Source organism: Theobroma cacao, chromosome 2 (assembly GCF_053813885.1).
Source record: "Theobroma cacao isolate CCN51 chromosome 2, ASM5381388v1, whole genome shotgun sequence".
Classification (NCBI taxonomy): domain Eukaryota; kingdom Viridiplantae; phylum Streptophyta; class Magnoliopsida; order Malvales; family Malvaceae; genus Theobroma; species Theobroma cacao.
In genome coordinates this window covers 41765026-41782520 of record NC_142640.1, presented here as the reverse complement: position 1 = coordinate 41782520, position 17495 = coordinate 41765026, and the positions used below count along the sequence as shown (strand labels likewise).

General features: G+C 34.6%; 3 protein-coding genes across 3 annotated transcripts; 2 read left to right on the top strand and 1 right to left on the bottom strand.

Annotated features, from left to right (window-relative positions):
- Positions 1–7629: 7629 nt before the first annotated feature.
- LOC18609473 (glucan endo-1,3-beta-glucosidase-like) lies at positions 7630–8840 on the bottom strand. The gene is made up of 2 exons (XM_018115218.2): positions 8774–8840; positions 7630–8646 (listed from the first exon to the last, which is right to left on the bottom strand). The coding sequence occupies exons 1-2, from the start codon at positions 8832–8834 to the stop codon at positions 7685–7687; spliced, it is 1023 nt and encodes a 340-aa protein (XP_017970707.2). The 5' UTR covers positions 8835–8840; the 3' UTR covers positions 7630–7684.
- Positions 8841–10637: 1797 nt separating this feature from the next.
- LOC108660743 (uncharacterized) lies at positions 10638–11619 on the top strand. Its single transcript, XM_018115078.2, has one exon. The coding sequence runs from the start codon at positions 10859–10861 to the stop codon at positions 11387–11389; it is 531 nt and encodes a 176-aa protein (XP_017970567.1). The 5' UTR covers positions 10638–10858; the 3' UTR covers positions 11390–11619.
- A 2658-nt stretch (positions 11620–14277) lies between these two features.
- Positions 14278–17008, top strand: LOC18609472 (basic helix-loop-helix (bHLH) DNA-binding superfamily protein). The gene is given in 10 exon segments (XM_088803573.1): positions 14278–14378; positions 14512–14548; positions 14550–14686; positions 14769–14847; positions 15274–15383; positions 15486–15529; positions 15532–16040; positions 16134–16343; positions 16474–16650; positions 16949–17008. Coding segments are annotated over 10 exon segments (1464 nt in total).
- Positions 17009–17495: the final 487 nt, after the last annotated feature.

Below are 17495 nucleotides of genomic sequence, written 5' to 3'. Positions count from 1 at the left end.
CACCTCTTTAAACTCCACATCAACCTTCGGTGCAAACAACACAACCGGTACATGACATTTCAACATGGGACTCATCTAATGTCTAGCAACCGACAAGTTATGCAAGTGATGAGACTGAACGCGAATGATAAAGGATTAACAGCAAATACTTGAATAGCCCTTATGTTAACCCGTTCTCTCTCATGTGTGAGCAGGATGCAGAGTTGATCTGAAGATACGACCAATGTTAACATGAATTCATGCATTTATGTTTCAGAATAATTGATTTTAGTGAGTTTTTGATATTGGTATTTTACTTGTGCAGGCTTAACATCGGCATTTTAAGGGAAGAAGAGCCTAAATTTTTTGTGAAATTGGAGCGACTGAACATTTGGATGTCAGGCCCACACATCGATGCATGCATCAATGTCTTGTGTACGGGTTGTCATGGCCCCGACAATAAGTCTTTCAATAAGAATGTCGACATTGTTGACACAATGTTTTTTTTAGGTATATTATCATCATTATGAATTATGAAAATGTGTTGTATTGGTTATGGCATGGTGTGTAACAACTTAGAATATAATTGACAGGACATGCTGTCTATGCTCTAGCTTGAAATGGGTTTGTTGGTCGATGATTAGGGAACCAATGACCCAGCGAATATGTTTATTCCTCTTTATTTGATTAAATGTGCGACAGGTGGGTTGCCTTCTTAGAGGAAGGCATGGCATGATGAGGTCGATTAGATCGTCGCACCTTGCAATGTTGGTCAGCACTAGGTGTTTCGCATATCAAATTGTTAAAGTGAAAAATAATAATGTTGGACTCCCTTAAAGGCAAGGACATAGCATGGGAGAACGAAAACCGTGAGATGTAGATCGGTTGCCTAATGGCTCTGAAGCCTATCATATGCTAAAAGATCGATGACTTCCATAGGTTGAGGCATGTTGATCGAAGGTATAAGTTGATGAGATTGTGCAAATTGAAGAATGCCTTGAGGTAATAGGATGGCAACATTTGCAGTATGTTTGTTGCAGTTGAAATATCCTATTTAATGAGATAGGAGAAGTTGAATGTGAAGAATGCTGACATCCCCAAACTCAAGAAGCAATACGTCGTTGACATTTTTCCAAACAGCATTGAAATATAGTAGGTATCAGACATATTGTTTGTTTCATACTTAATTTTGTAGTTAGGTTCAGTATTTGATGTAATTTTTAAAAATTGAAAAGCATATTTAATTCTACAAAAAAATAAAGCCTACGCATTTTCCAACAATGAATAACTGTGATGAAAAACTCGTTTGATCTAATTTGATAATACTTAGTAGCTTTACATTGGGTAATGTTTGTGGGCTTAGCACATGACCAAGCATGTGTAAATGAAAAATAACATATTTAACTAACAAAAAAAGATTACTTTTTACACTTGTATCCAGACTAGTTAGTTTTATTTATGTTTAGTACCACAATTAGTGATTAGCTATGTATATGAGGTTTTATTTACAGCGATAAAGAATGACATGTGTATTCCTACATGTCACGTTGTCGGTTGTTTAAATTCTCAAATTTACTGTGATGAAAAAATAAATTGTGGCTTTTTGTTTTTTTATGCTTTAAGGAAAAATCAAATATTCTAGTCCATGGAAGAGAAAAAAATGTGAAAACACAAAATAAGAAAGAAAACATGCTAGGCCTATGTAATCTATTATTACACGCCATTGATAGTAAGCATATTTTGATACACGTAAATTTGTAGCACTCAAATGCTACTACATGCCATGCATCTATAATAAGTTTACTCGGCATGGCCAGTAGGCATAATGTGTTAGACACCATGCTTTATGGAATGTGTTGTTAAAAACAATGACGTATATTCCATATATTGTTAGATGTGAGGCCCTAATGGGTAATGGTTGCCATACGACATGCAAATGTATTGTGTTGTTACACGTCATGCCTATATCTTGTGTTGTTACACGCCATGCCTATATATACATTGTTATTAAGTGCCATGCGTAAATGTACACTGTTATTACACGATGACAAAAACTACCGTCATCTTGTTGGCAAATTATATTTTATTCCAACAAGACTACAGAAGACAAGTGATGCCTTGGCTAATATGTCTGCGCAAATTAAATTGAAGAAAGATTCATTAAGTTCATGCTTCAATTTTGGCTATGTATGGCTTATAGGTGTATGTCTACCCTATATGCAAATTAAACCACCTGATCAACTAAGTGCATTCGATCATACGCTATTCTATTCAAGGTCTGCCTAAATCTCCTTCGTCAAGGTTTAACCTAGGTTTCCAATTCAATCTAATTGGTGATCAAGCAATTAGAAGCATTAAGAATAGAATAAAATAAACAACTTAAATCCATTAAACATAAGTAAAAGAGAGATAATTAAATTAGACTTTATATTGAGTTTAATCATAATCTTAGATAAATAATTTGGTTCCCCATCAAGTCACACATCATCATCAAATTAAAGTTAATCATCAAAACCATAACCAAGAAAATAAAATAACAACAAAAAGATAAAAGGAACACAAGAGTTGAATTCTTGATCTTCAAATCTTCTTGAATTCTTGAATTCTTCTTTAGCTCCAATGAGACTTTTCTTTAATGATTTTGTGACTTGATTTTCTGCTCTCAATTTGGTGTTTTATTCACTCCTCTAAAAGTTATTCAAAAGGTTGTTTTTATAGTGCTTTGAAGTTAGGCCAAGTTGAGTGAAGAAAAAAGTCAATTTTAATTAAGATTTCCTCATTAGACTATGTGGGTCATGACCTACTTTCTCTAAAGCTGTGGCATTGACCATTTAAATAGTAAAAATCATAATTGTTCTAAGATTATTGTAGTACCTCAACTTTGGCAAGATATTTGACCACCTTTTAGGCCGAACTAGATGAAGTCACAAACATGAAAATTGTAGCTTTTTCTCATATCTCTTCAATAGTCTAAGAATAACTTCATTTGGAGTTCTGTAGAAAGAGTTATGGTAGAAATACCAAAATATATGCAGTAGAAGTCTACACCTTGAAATTGCTATTCTTCTTCCATTAAACTACTTCTTTCATCAAACACCTACAAAAGCATAAATAAATCAATAACAACATATCTTAATCACATTAACATCAAATTAAGTATAAAGTTCACTAAGATTAGATTGACTTACCTAAATTTTAAAATAATTAAATTAAACCTATTAATTTCTATATATAACTACAAGAATTAAGCTAACTTACTATCAAAATTAAGCCAAAATAACTATATATCATAGAGTTATTAGAATGTTGAATAGATCTAAAGGCATTTGCAGCAAATGTACATCCAAAATAGTGATAGATGCAGATGCACTGCTGGATGTATGGGTTGATGCAAAAGTTGATATAAAAATAGAAGCTAATCTAGAAACAGTAGCAGCAGCAGATGCAGAAGCATATGTACAAGCAGTTGCAGCAGATGCATGACCTACTTGTTTCCTCTTCAATTTTCCTATTGATGTAGATGCAGAGGCATGATCTGCTGTTGGTGTACCTTAATCCATATCTATTTACCTCAATTGTTATTGTGGGAGGAAACAAAAGGCTTTATTTTTAAGGTTAGGTCAAATAGGGGAGGTTTTACAATCTTTAAATCCTTTAAAATTAAATTACCTCATTAGTCTTGAAAGGATAATTCTGTTGTGCCCTTCACCATGTCATAATTGGCATATCATTATCATGCCATTCTTGGACATTTTATGGGCCGGAGTTATCTTTTTAGGCTTAGTATGATCTTCTCTCCTACTGGTTTTGGGCCTTTCAAGTAGCTTTCTATATACTAGTGGTTACATTGGGTTTTTAGTTTATGATTTTAGCCAATCCTAGATACCATGCATGGGCTGCAAAGCATTACCATAAGCTACCATATAAACATCCTTGTGATACCAACTAGATACAAAATCTTCTACATTTCCCCTTAAGTCCCTAATTACACAGATTTCATGTGCACATGGTATTCTAGATAAATTATACCTTTTATAAGAACAAGTCCTCTCAGCCAAATTTACTATGAACCTATCATCACCTAACTCTATTTCAAACCCAACATCTCCATTGAATGCAACATGGCATTTAGAAGCAATTGTACCATTTTTCTCAATAATCTTCAATATATTGGGCCCTAAACTACCTTTCCACTTACTACATTATTTTCTCTTATTCGAAATTCTAATCATCATTTTTTCCTAATCTCTTTGAAGAAAGAAAATATTGGCTTCCTTCTAGCTTCCAACAATGTCCCATTGAAAGCTTCACATATGTTGTTGTCAATGAAGTCGCATTTATTGTCAGTTTAGAAAAATGCTCTACACCAATGTTGTGGTAGAGCTCTAACTATGTTTTTTGCTTCCTTGTCATTTATGTGAGCTAACTTCTTTATGTTATCTTTAAAAACCCTAAAAGCAGTCGATTTAGCTATCTTCCAAAACCATTTTCTCATTTCTAAACCTTTGCACCCCCTTTTAACCTAGTTCATATATAAAAGTCTCGCACAATATCTATGCTTAGTATCTAGAAGAAATTCTCCAAATACTTTGTCAATACCCTAGCAATAAAATAGAATAATCTGAAATCAATACTAATATATATAATTGAATACTAAATTAAATAAAATAAGCAAGTGGTTTACTTTTGTTGGTTTATCATGATTGTCCAACCATTACCATTTCCAATATTGACAACTGATTTAAGCAGCTCAATAAACCATCTCCATGAAAGTGTGTTGTCACCCTCGACCAATGCTCAAACTATTAGAAACATTTGATTATTTCCATCTGTGTCAACAGCACAAAGCAGCTCATCCTGTGTTAAGCTCTTTAACTAGCATCCCTCTAACTCTAAAAAACTCTTACAACCATTCTCCATACCCTTCTTAAGTGCCTTAAAATAAATATAAAATCTTTGGCATACAAGTAGAAAGGTAGGTGTTGCTTTATTGGCGGCCATCTTCACTATACTACCTCTATTCGTCTATCTAATGACATTTTCATAATCCTATAGATGACCAAACTCCTCTTGGTAGCTACTAACCACCCTATCAACCACCACCTTTTTGGCTCTTCTTATCATGCTAGCATTCACCCCTAAGTCATACTTTGACCTAATCTGATCTTGTATAGCTAAGGCCTTAATGAAAGGATCTCTTACGATCTTCTCCATATATAGATAAGCTAAGACAAAATGCGTCATCTTAATGTTTTTAAACACTTTGTTACAATCGTGTGTTTCCCTAAAAGTCCTCACTTGGAAGGATTGAAATTTTTTATCAAAAGCTCCATATATAACCTAAGGATAATTAGGCAATGCACACTTACCCCTAACAAAGTTTTTTTTAGTTTTTTGCCTGAAAATCTCCCTATTACTCCTAATAGACATCAATGAAACAACATACTTAAACTGTTGAGAATTCTCAAACAACATACCTAATTTAATGTAAAGGGTACTTGATGAAAAATTATACACAAGAAACCTATCTCTTTTCCTAGTAGCATAATCAACCATGTCCTCTTCATCAATGACAATGTCTCCAAACTCATAAGAGTCGTAGTACTCATTGAGATTTCCCTCATCCTCATCCCTTTTATTTGATGGACTAAATCCATCCTCAACCACATTTACAAAAATAAGGAGTCCTTCATCTACTCCCAAAATCTCCTTTGTAATCATTCAAAACTTTTCCCTAGCATAAACCAACTCATCATCCTCATTGCCACTTAAATACTTCTCAACATTTACAAAATAAGCCTCTCTTGCCTCTTCTTACTCCTCATCAACGTATACTGGCTCATCTGTAGCATGCTCGATATAAATCTCCACTAGACCATGATCTAGCATATATCTTATCATATCCAAAATGTTATATCATCGACAACTGCCATAAAACCATTAGCAAAAATGCACCCAGGCTTTACATAATACATCTGTTTGATGTTTTGATAACTTGGGTCCTCACACATGCTTAATAACTCAAAATAACTAACCTTGTTTGGGTCAAATGTCAAGTCCTCCACTAAACCATTAACATACTTGAGGATCTTCCCCACCACAACTAAAGCATCATTGTATTGAAACCCTATGATGCATAATTGATAAGCCATTCTATTCAAAATATAAGAAAATGTCACGATTAGACAATTTTTTTACATGAACCATTTTTTTAACATGGCTTGTAGCAAGTTCTTGGTACATGCCATTACTGGTTATCATAAAGAAGCTTCACGCCATTTACAAAATTTATTACAAGCCATGTAAAAAATTTGTTCAATTGTAACCTTATTGGTAGCAATTATTAAAGATATAAAATTAAAATGAAAATGCAAGCCATACCTAACTATTTTTGGTTTAGCAAACGGAGATAAGATGATGGTGACGACAACCTATAAATAGGAGATGCTTGATAAGTTGACGGCTACAGATGCCTAACTGAACTATTAGACAAGGGAGAAGGAAAATGATAGGAGATGAAAGAGGCAAATTTTGGGTAATTTGGGTCGATGGTGGGAAAACTAAAATAGTGGAAAAACGAAATGGTGTGAAATATACTTTCAATTAATTGAAAAAAGGTGTAGACCCAAATGACATCACTTTCTCAGCATTGATCAACTTCGATTGATTGTTATTGCAAGGCTGGAAATATAGGGTAGCATGTTGTTATTTCTCATGTTGTAAACATGTTGTTACATGCCATGTTAATTGTAAATGATGTAAGTGTAGCTTGTAACAACACAATTTTACGCATGACGTGTAATAACACTATATATTTACTCATGGCATGAAAAACCAATATTATTTTATTTTCTGCATGGCATGCAACAATAAATGCCTTGTAATTATTACTACTAAGCCATGGAGTGTAGCAATAATGGCACTTTAAGCAATAGTGTTTAATAATTAACAGTTCAACTCTGTTAAGGAAGACAGAGTTGTTATGCGCACCTTTTCATTTATGCACAATGAGTTTGACACCTTTTTACTTTTTCCACCATTTCATTTTTTTCCTCCATAGAACATTGTTGTTTGCCAAAAATCCAATTCACCTACCACGTAAGAGGCAAAATTCCTAGTTAGGGTCTACTTCATGCACATGTACTACACGTGCTAAACACCTCTTACTTAAGCCCTTAATTATAAGCAACTGAAAAACATTTGGTCCTTAATTGTTACAATTAAAACGTTTGGTCCTTAATTGAAAAAGTGTCCAAACTTTTAACCCTAAATTGAGCATTTAGTCTTTTTTTTTTTTTTAATTTTGGTGGTATAAAAAGTAAAAAAAAAAAAAAGAAGAAGAAAAACCAACAAAAAAGTGATTTTATCTATGTTTTATGACTAGTGCTGTTAATATTCTCAAATATGGTAGCTATGTACATATGTTGGGTGCGTAAAAATTCTCGCTAATAAGATGTTGCCAAGATGAGATCTAATTGATTACATATCTTGGGTTGATTCTTAGAAGACATAATGAAAATAATTTTGCATCTATGTCTTTGACTCCATCTTTGCAACGAGGGCAGCACATGGAGACAAAGAGAGGAAACAATTAAGAATTAGAAAAACGAAATTTTTCTTCAGCTTTCTTTTTCAAACAGAATAGTGAAATTCCAAGAGCTGAACAAACATGATCACTCCTCTTTGTTGCTTACATCAATCTTTCTCAATTAAATCTAAGGTCATACGCCTTGATCCCATCAGGTCCAAAAATCCCAAAATGCTTCTCACACTCGTCTCCACCCTTCCCATTCTCATCAAAAAGATCAAACAAGTAAACCTCCATGCCTACCCCAGGCCTCTTTGGTGTCCCAACATTACTCACCACTCTTCTCACCACATTCTCATTGAAAGCCAATGCATTTTCCGCACTCGCCGCCACACCTCCGCCCTTAGGCCACCCTGTCTCTGAGACGACCACCGGCACTTCCGCAAACCCTTCTTTCTCAATTGCGTAGAGAAATGCATCAATGCTTGCCTCGAAAAGATTGCCATACATCAACATACCGTCTTGAACCACGTTTTGGCTTCTAAATAACGCATAGTCCAATGATACATGCTTCAAACTGCTTATGTAGCTGAAGTATGGATACACATTGACCATGAAGGGTGACTTGGTCTCATACAAGAATCTTAGCAAAGGAAGCAAAACAGATCGAATAGAAGGATCAAATGTTCCGAGAGATGGAGGGTATGAAATGGAGAGCACAGATGCTGCTTGGGGTGAGGATAGCTTGATGGTGCTATCAAGGTTTAGTGTTTGAAGAGCTTGGTAAAGATTAACGATGGCGGGTACTACATAGGGAGCGTAGAAAGGATCTTTGAGGAAGACCTCATTTCCAACTGCAATATATCGTATTTGGCTCGGGAAAATATGAGCGAGTATGTTGGTTTGGAGCCATTGGAGTGCAAAGATAGGGGTGCCTGAGGCAAGGGAAGGGAGCATTTCATTAGGGACACCAATCATGAGATTGATTCCAGTTCCTGAGAAGGACTGTAAAGTAACTGGATCAGCGTCAAAGATTCGGACATCCGAAATGCCGTTGGATTTGAGAATGTTGATCACTTCAGAGGTTGCTGGGAGGTTGTTGGCCACACGGCCATAGCAGATTCCAAGTGTTGCTGCAACTGCAATAAAAGCAACTAAAACTTCAGGAATTAACATAAAATCATGAGATTCCAATTCTTATATTTTCATCCTGAATTGAGCTATACTTTGATAAATCTAAATAGCAAGATCTTTAGAGATTGGCACCTGCTTCAGATGGTAGAAGCAAGAAGACTGAAAATAGAACTAGAAAACCCTGAATTCTCATTGTTGTCAGCAGTGCTTTGAAATTTGGATCCTGGAATACAAGGCTGAACGACTTTAAATTTTGATGGACACATCGAAAAATCATGCTAGTGTGTGACAGGTAATTATGAATGCATACCAGGTTTAAGGTAGGTTTAATTTTGGTTTGAAAGGCTTCATGTGCTTTCCATTTTCTATTATTTCAGTTCTATCTGCTAAGCCGTTGCAGGTATTCTCTGTTACTGCATTCGTTGCCTTGTCAGGTTCCTCAAATTGGATCTACCATGGCTCTGCATCTTGAACAGAATTTGACATGCAGTATTCAACGATTTGTTGTTCACCCTGTTGGGCTGACTCCTAAATGGGCTGCTCAACAAGAACACTAACGTCTATCTGGAAGTGAAGCCCATCAGTAATCAATTGATTAATTTATTCCAAAAATTAAAGAAGGTCATTTAGTTCGAATTTGTTAATCTGCTCATTGATATTTCATGATTTACTGTCTAGTTTTCCATTTAATTTAAGCCTACAAATAGTTACAACAAAAAATTTTGCCAATATCCTCCCACCACCTGCTTGCCTGAGTCCCAATTTCGCACTGTGTTCACCAAGAGGCTTTTTATGTACCCTTTTTACACCTTACATACTCAAGTCTTCCCCTTGAAGGAAACTCAGATACTATATAAGAACAACTCACATGGCAAACCAAAAAAAAAAAAAAAGAAGCATTACCATCAGTCTCAGAACCTTTCATATTTGAATATTTGAGTCAATAGTAAATCATGTATCTGTTACCCAATAAATTGAGTTCCATCTTCCTTCTCCAAAGAAAAAAAGAAACCCTTTCATTATTTGCGATGTTGCTGTTACCTAACAGTATCATAAAAATGATCTGCTTGCACAAAGCACGTGGCAAGACCATATTTGAACACAAATTTTGAGGTCTCCAAAGTGCAATTCTAATAAGTGCATTATAATTAAATTACACGATTGCTCTAATCATCAAAAGACACAGAATCAAAGTGTGTCCATTCTGGCAGAATCCTTTCTTTTGTTAAAGAAAAAGGAATAAAGACGGTAATCAATCAAAGGCACCCCATTGAGCAGATAAAATCGTACATGGGATAACGTTGCTGGACTAGTTTTACTCAAATCCCTATGTTGAACCCCATACTGCTTTATCTTTCCAGAATTGCTGCAAAGCCCACAACTTTGACCACTGACCTAAATATCTAAGCCTGATTTCAACAAAGATTATAAAACTTGTCCCACCATGATTAATCTGATGATAAGATCTCATCTTCAAAAGGAAGATTTTAAAAATACCTTACTTATTTAACACAAATTCATTTGTTAGGTTATTATCCCGTTTCTTAATTTTCAAAAACATCAAGAGCTTAAAGACAATTTTTAAACACCCAAAAGTCAAAAGTTATACTAATATCTATGCAAATGAGATTTCTTTTGCAAAAAGAGTGTGTAGGAACCATCCTTTTAGGGAGATATACTTACGTGAACAATTTTGGGTATTGCGAAGTGCAAAGATGAATGGTTAAAGCGTTATGGGGGCTACTATGCATGACTTGCACCGGAAATCGACCCAAGCCAATGATTAATGAATAAACAAACGCTGCAGTGCTTTGTTGGGAACTTGAGATTGTGCCTGTCCGAAGGCAGCCAAAATCTTACTTTCTCTCTTTACGAAGTAAGTGCAGGTGCCGCTTCTTCACCAGTAATTAAAGGACAACGGAATATCTTTAGTTGTCTCTTTAATAAAGAAAGTTCCTCCTTTATTGAATAGAAAACAACCAAATACTACTTGGAAGTCTTGAAAACCAATCCTACAAAACCTCTTGTCACAGGGAAATGTTCTTCCTTGTTTTGAGAGTTTTCTCCAAAGCTTCGCTTTGTCTGCACTAAAAGAACAAGAAGCTGCAGACTCGTACTAAATCCTAACCCTTTTCATTCGCTACCAAAATCTCACGTTAAAATTTAAGTCCCTCCATCTCCTCATCTCGTATAGCAAAAAAAAGCACAGGCTTAAGAATGTCGACTCAAACACAGCAGCCTGAAACACAACAACCCGTTGTAGTTTACCCAAATACCGTGTCAGGACAAGCGCCGCCATCTCATTCTCACTCGAATGGATCGTTTGGAACAGTTTTTATTGTGCTGGCAGTAATCGTTGTTATATCAGCTATAGCTTGCTTTCTTGGAAGACTCTGTAACCGGCGCATGAGCCAAACAAAACCCTCCAAGCGAAACCAAAACCATACCATCCGCCCTAAAGAAAGGGACATAGAGTTCGGGTTGGATGGGAGGAATCCTGCTGCCAAACCACCTGGCCATGGTGATCCCAGCAAAGGGTTCAAAATGCCCGGAAATGGAGATCCCAGAGGGTTCAGAATTCCTGAACATGGGGATCCTAGAGGAATAAGAATGCCAGGAAATGGGGATCCCGCAGGATTTAGAATGCCTGGAAATGGGGATCCCACGGGATTCAGAATGCCTGGACATGGGGACATCAAAGGTGAAACTAAGCCTATAGATGATGGAGAGCTTAAGGCCAGCGCATGATACAGGGCACAGAATGAAGAGGTTCCAGGCTTGTGGCACTTTATTTATCTTCTTTTCTTTTCCTTTTTTATTTTTCAAATTTTCAACCTTATGTAGTTTCTTATTTTTATGATCTTGCACATGTATTTATTTGCTTATATTGATCTTATAAGATCGCAGGGATTAGGGGAAAATATCATGATCCAACGAATAATAACAAAGAAAAGGTCTCTAACAGATTTTCACCATCAAATTCCGCATCAATCAACTATTTTCTTGAATTAAAGGTTTTGCAGCATACGACAGTAAAAAAGAAAAGAAAAAGCAAAACCATTGTTTTAATTCTTTGTACTAGAACAAAACAGCAATTTTCAATCACCAAACGAGATGATGAATATGGAAAGTACACCACATATATAGAATCCGTACAGTCTGATACAAAATGTGAAACGAAATTTGAAGCGGCCAATATTTGGGCTGTGCAAAATTAACGATTTAAGCAGTTTGGTGTTAAAAAATTTGAAAATAAAAAAATTGAACTTTTTTATAAAAAAAATCAAATGGAAACTGATTTTATTAGAAAATCCGAATTGATAAAAAATTGAACCATTTCAATTGATTTCCTCAAAATCGAGTTAGATTTTATATATGTATATATATATGTAACATCTGAAAGGATCGTGTATGCAAGGTAACTTAAAAAAATAAATTAAACATTCAACAACTTTCTCAACCAAATTCAGCAACATCTTTTAAAAACAATCAACTTAAAAAAAGGTAATTTTTTAAGAGAAAATAAGGATTATTAAAAGATAATATATATATATATATATATATATATATATGGGGCATAATATCTAAAAGAAACCCTTAAACTATTTAAGAAAATTTAAATAAACTCTTAGAATTTTATTGCATTCAATTAAGTCTTTGTACTTTTATTTGAACAAAATAAGTCTTTGTAATTTTTATTTTGAGTCAAACAAACCTTTATGATTAATTATCAAAATACCATTTGTCATTTTATACGGCATAACACTGATTGAACACAATAAAATGATAGTTAGTCAATTATTAGTCATAAGGGCTTATTTGATCTAGTATAAAAGTATAGGGACTTGATTGAAGATAATAAAAGAATAAAAATTTATTTAATTTTTTTAAATAATTGAAGAACTTATTTGAGCATTATGCCATATATATGTATGTATGTATAATAATTTTAAAAAATATTATTTATTATTTGATTTTTCAATTGAAAAATTTACGTACAAAAAGGTGAATCGAATAGACATAAAAATCAAACATTAAAAACTAAAATCACAGTTGATCATTTTAATCAAATCGAATTGATTGGATTCAATTTGATTCGATCAATTTTTTTGATTCAAGGTCTTTTAGCTCACCTCTAGGCAATACCATTTTATTTAAGTAGAAGCTGATGACAACACGTTACCATCAGGTTATATACATTGGTTTAGATCTTTAATTAGACAAAAATTTGTGAACATTGAAGGTTATGTATAAAGAGACACGGATAAGTTTAATAACTAAAACAACACAAAGATTTTTAATTTTCTGAAAAACAGGAATCTTTTATCTATTGAAAAATTAATGCCTGGTACAACAAAGAGTGGCTATCACAATACAATTTGTATTTTTTAAAAAAAAAAATTAAACAAGGAGAGAAATTGTTGCTTTAATATTTCCTCCCTTTCCTTTTATTTTCAATTTAATATATATATATATATATAATCTGAATTTCCTATTTTCTTCTCAAATAAAATCTATCTGGGAAAAAATACATTTCAGTATTGATTGATTTTAACAAGAAAGCAAAAAGTTGTAATCATGGAAATAACAAAAATATGGTAATATTTTGTTCCCTGACTTGGGTCTGTAGAAACGTCCAGATCCAGCAAAGCGACAAGCTAGCATTCTTATTTGGACAATGCAAAGGCCGAGTTGAAGCCCAAACTATTTTTTTTTTGTGTGGTCAAACAACCTCTTTTCTTAAGCCCCAAGCTAAGCTCTAGTTCAAGTTGCTTAACTCGAAAACCTCTGCTAATCCATTTTTTCAAACATAAATAAATTTATTAATGATGGCTCAAGCAAAACTGTGGCTGGATCCTTTTGTTGTAGCTTCTTCAAGCCCAAGGGTGGAAAAGGAAGGAAAGAAAAGAAAGTTGTCTGCCTTTTTGACGTCGCTCTTTGCAAGCTGTTGAGGTTCAGCCTCTCATGAGTGTACAGTTTTGGAAAAGCAGGGCCTACAAAGTAAAACTAAAACCGTGACACATATTCTCTGTTTTGTTTTACCCACGCGCCATTATATGGATAATAGAGGTACACCAATAGTTAAAAAGATTATTATGGAGATATATTTTGGAGGCAATAGAACAGTAAATTGTAACTTAAAATAAGAGAATTGGTATGCCCAATTGCCACGAGGAAAGTTAGTAGATCTAAACTACTTCAAGAATCAAGGGAGAGTGGGAAAATGAATGGTGTATATATATTTTGTTGTGCCAAAAATATACTACTCCTAATGTCTAATGGTAGTGAATAATAGTGATGGGTTTATACAGTTACGGGTAGCTGTCACAAGGAATTTTGAACCATTCGATGGTTGTTTCAAAGATGGATGATTCTGGTAGTCAATAAAGAAAACACTGCCTCTGCAGGCATCAAATTCCTCTCTATCACAGATTTGGTACCCGATTGAGATGATACTCTTTTAGTAACCCAATTCAAATGGAAAAACATAAAAAAGTTGGTTACCTTTGTCGTGTACTACGATAGTCATGAGCTCTAAATGGATTTTTCCCCAAGTCTCTTGACTCTTGTTATATATAGGGAGACAGAAAAAGCCAGCTAGAATAATTTCTTGGTTCTTCTGAGAGGAGGAGACAATGAGGGGTTTTGAGAGAGCAATGGAGTGGCTTAGACCATTTGTGGATAGTAAGGCATGGGATTTCTGCATTGTCTGAAAATTGGGTGATGACCCTTTTAGGTACTTTCAAGTTTCAACTTACCTGTTTCATTACTACTACCCACCCACTATAACCAATATCTTCATTCTTTTTTCTTTTGGTTCATTTAAACTCAAATGAAGCTTTTTTTTTTCCTTTCTTTTTTTGATGTAGGTTTATTGAATGGAAGGATTGTTGCTGTAATGGTTGTGGTTAATGTCAAAGTTGAAAGAGAAGAATTGTAGCACTCAGGTCCCCTATGCAAGGATGGTCACTTCTAACATTCCATAAGATCAAAGGCTTGCGAAGCTCTTTCTTGTTTTCCTTTCTTCATGTCCCTCTATGCTGGGTACACCACTCCTCTCTGTTTCATTTCCTTTTGGAGGATACAAGATAGCGAGAAACATATTGATTTGTGACAGTGAAATCAGGATTCATGGAGAGGTGGCTATGTCAAATCAACTAAAATGGGTTAACCATGCCAATGCCTCTGGCTCACGTTCTTCACATGTGGGTTTTTTTCACTTTCGTCACCTTTTTTTTGGTAATTGAGCAAACAGATGAAATATGAAAACATAAACCTTGGATTTATAGTTTAAGAAAATGCAAGTTTTATCTTGTAGTTCAAGCAGTTTTGGTTTTCTAAAATTGTAAAAGTGGCTAAGTTGTCATGCCTTGGTTAAGAATGTTTCATATACTTCAAGCTCATAATAAAAGGCTAAGATTCTGTTTGTTTAAAAACCCCTTTAATATTTTAGTTTAATCAACTAATTGCCGGAATGTACACAAACGTACGGATTGGCTTCTTGAAATATTGTAGTTTTTTCTTTATATATATAAGGCAATCATGATCCAGGCAACATGGAGTATCTTATTGTCAAAAAATTTTGCTTCACTTGTGTCTATATTTTGATATGATCACTTCGATTTTTACAGGATACAATGGGAACCCAAGTTCTGATCCCGGTTCTTGGTAGTCTTATAGAGCTCTCTATTTCAAAGCATGTAAGATTCTTTGGCCTTTTCAGTTGCCAATATTTTGCAATGTAACTGACATATTTATATATATTATCATCCCATTAATTTCCTTCCAATCTATTGTCTCTTCTGATTGATGAACATATAATTTGTCTTTTTCATCAAATACCTAAAGATCAAAACATCATAGAGTTAGTAACAACTCAATACAATGCACTTTAGCACCAGAAGTCATGACTGCAGATAGTTATGCAAAAGCAAATGTTGACAAATGGTATCTCAAAACATTTGGTAAAGACTTGCATAACTTGCCATTTCCCATTAGCTTGTCAACTTTCATTCCTAGAATACAAGCTATTCCCCTAGTATCGGATTCAAACTCCCAACCTAGCTTGGATGGATCATCCAGTGGTTCCAATCCCTTAATTGAACATCCCCCATTTGCTTTAGGTTCTGCCTATATTTCTCAATATGAGCAACTGAAGCAGTTAATTGGCACATATCATGGAACAAAAAGACTAAGATGCAGCAAAAATGTGTTTGAGCAAGAAGCAGGGTTTATTGTGGATCGTAAAAACAAGACTGTAAAAGACATAATGAGAACTACCAAGCAGCTAGAAAAAAAGAATTATCATTCTAAGAATCTTGTGACAGAGAGGAATAGAAGGAAGAAGATAAAAGATGGACTCTTCAAGCTACGAGCTCTAGTCCCTAAGATATCCAAGGTTAGTCACAACTATCAAAAGCTATAATAGCCAAGTTTAATTTTCCGCCTTCTTGTTTGTTATCTATAATGTTTTGGTTGTTCAATATTGTAGATGGATAGAACTACTATTCTTATAGATGTAATCGAATATATAGGAACTTGACTAGAGGAGGAGAAGAAACTCCAAGAAGAGCTTAGGAAAATTGAGGAAGAGGACTGTAAAAAAAGTAATGCAGAACTGAAGTGTGCAAAGTTAGACAGGCTACATAAGGACAACATGTCTGCTGTTACCTCTGGCCTCGCCAAAATGGCAAAAGACAAAGTAGAGGGAATTGAAATTTAACACATATTCTGTTGTTACTTTTGTCACAGTTTCCATGTACTTGTAGTCAATGGGAGCAAAGATCATCAATGAAAGTCTCAACTAACTTCTGTCTTGAATCTTTGTTTAGGTACATGTTGAAGTCAACCAGATCACCAAAAGAGAGTTTTTGATTAAGCTCTGCTATGAGCTCAAGCAAGGTGGGTTTGCAAAGTTGATGGAGGGTATAGATTCTTTGGGACTTCAAGTGATTGATGCCAATGTCACAACATTTAATGGCAAGGTTCTCAATATTTTCAAAGTTGAGGTAAGGCTCACTAGATGGTTGACGTCGATAGAAATAGAGTGCTAATATCTTTTTGGAGGTTTCTTAGGAACAATATGGACTCAATTAGTCCATTTACCTTTGCAAAGAACCAAAGACAGAGTCTGGTAGTGTTACAATAGCATCATATTTGCGAAGGTTGCAAAAATAGAAAATACTAGTATGGTCTTTTTTCATATATTGAACTTCTATATGGAACATGTCCGAAGAACTAGTGATGAGTCATTTTCTTCCTTGGCTTATATTATCTGCTAACACTGTATCTGTATACTTATGCAAGGCAAATGGGGATTTTCAGTCCAGGAAATTGAGAGACTTGTTAACCGACCTAACAAACTAAAAAAATCAAATTCCTGCTTGAAAATGCAGTAAAGGAATATGAAGGTGGAGAGTGAGACGATGTACATTAAAATGGACAGTTCAGCTAAGAAAGTTTAGAAATCGATCCATTCATGCGTGACGTAACTTCACTTCAAGGTGCTCCAACATCATGATTCAAAACCTTTTGGCTGTAAAATCTTAGTGGGTTCCCCCCCTCCCTTTGGTGCTGGTTCTTTTACATGTATTTTTACGAAATTATACAAAAATTTGCTACATGTTTTATGAGATAGTCCAGCAAGGTTCTTTTTCTCTTTTTTGTTTGTTAAATTCTAGATTTTAGATTGGAATCAGAAGCTTCGTGAGATTATTCACTCAAAATTGAAACCATCTCTAGTTAGCACCTATGGTAGGAATTAGTCTTTAAAAGCTTTTCCATATACCCAAATTTATGACTCAAGGGAATTAAAGAAGGTATCAACACTTTTACATACAAACGCTATACACAT

Excerpts from the sequence above, each read along its gene's own strand:
- LOC108660743 (XM_018115078.2), top strand. The coding sequence starts at position 10,859 with ATGTCGACTCAAACACAGCAGCCTGAAACACAACAACCCGTTGTAGTT.
- LOC18609473 (XM_018115218.2), bottom strand. The coding sequence starts at position 8,834 with ATGAGAATTCAGGGTTTTCTAGTTCTATTTTCAGTCTTCTTGCTTCTA. Across the intron at positions 8,647-8,773 it reads GCTTCTACCATCTGAAGCAG|TTGCAGCAACACTTGGAATC; the intron begins GTGCCAATCTCT and ends CTTTTATTGCAG.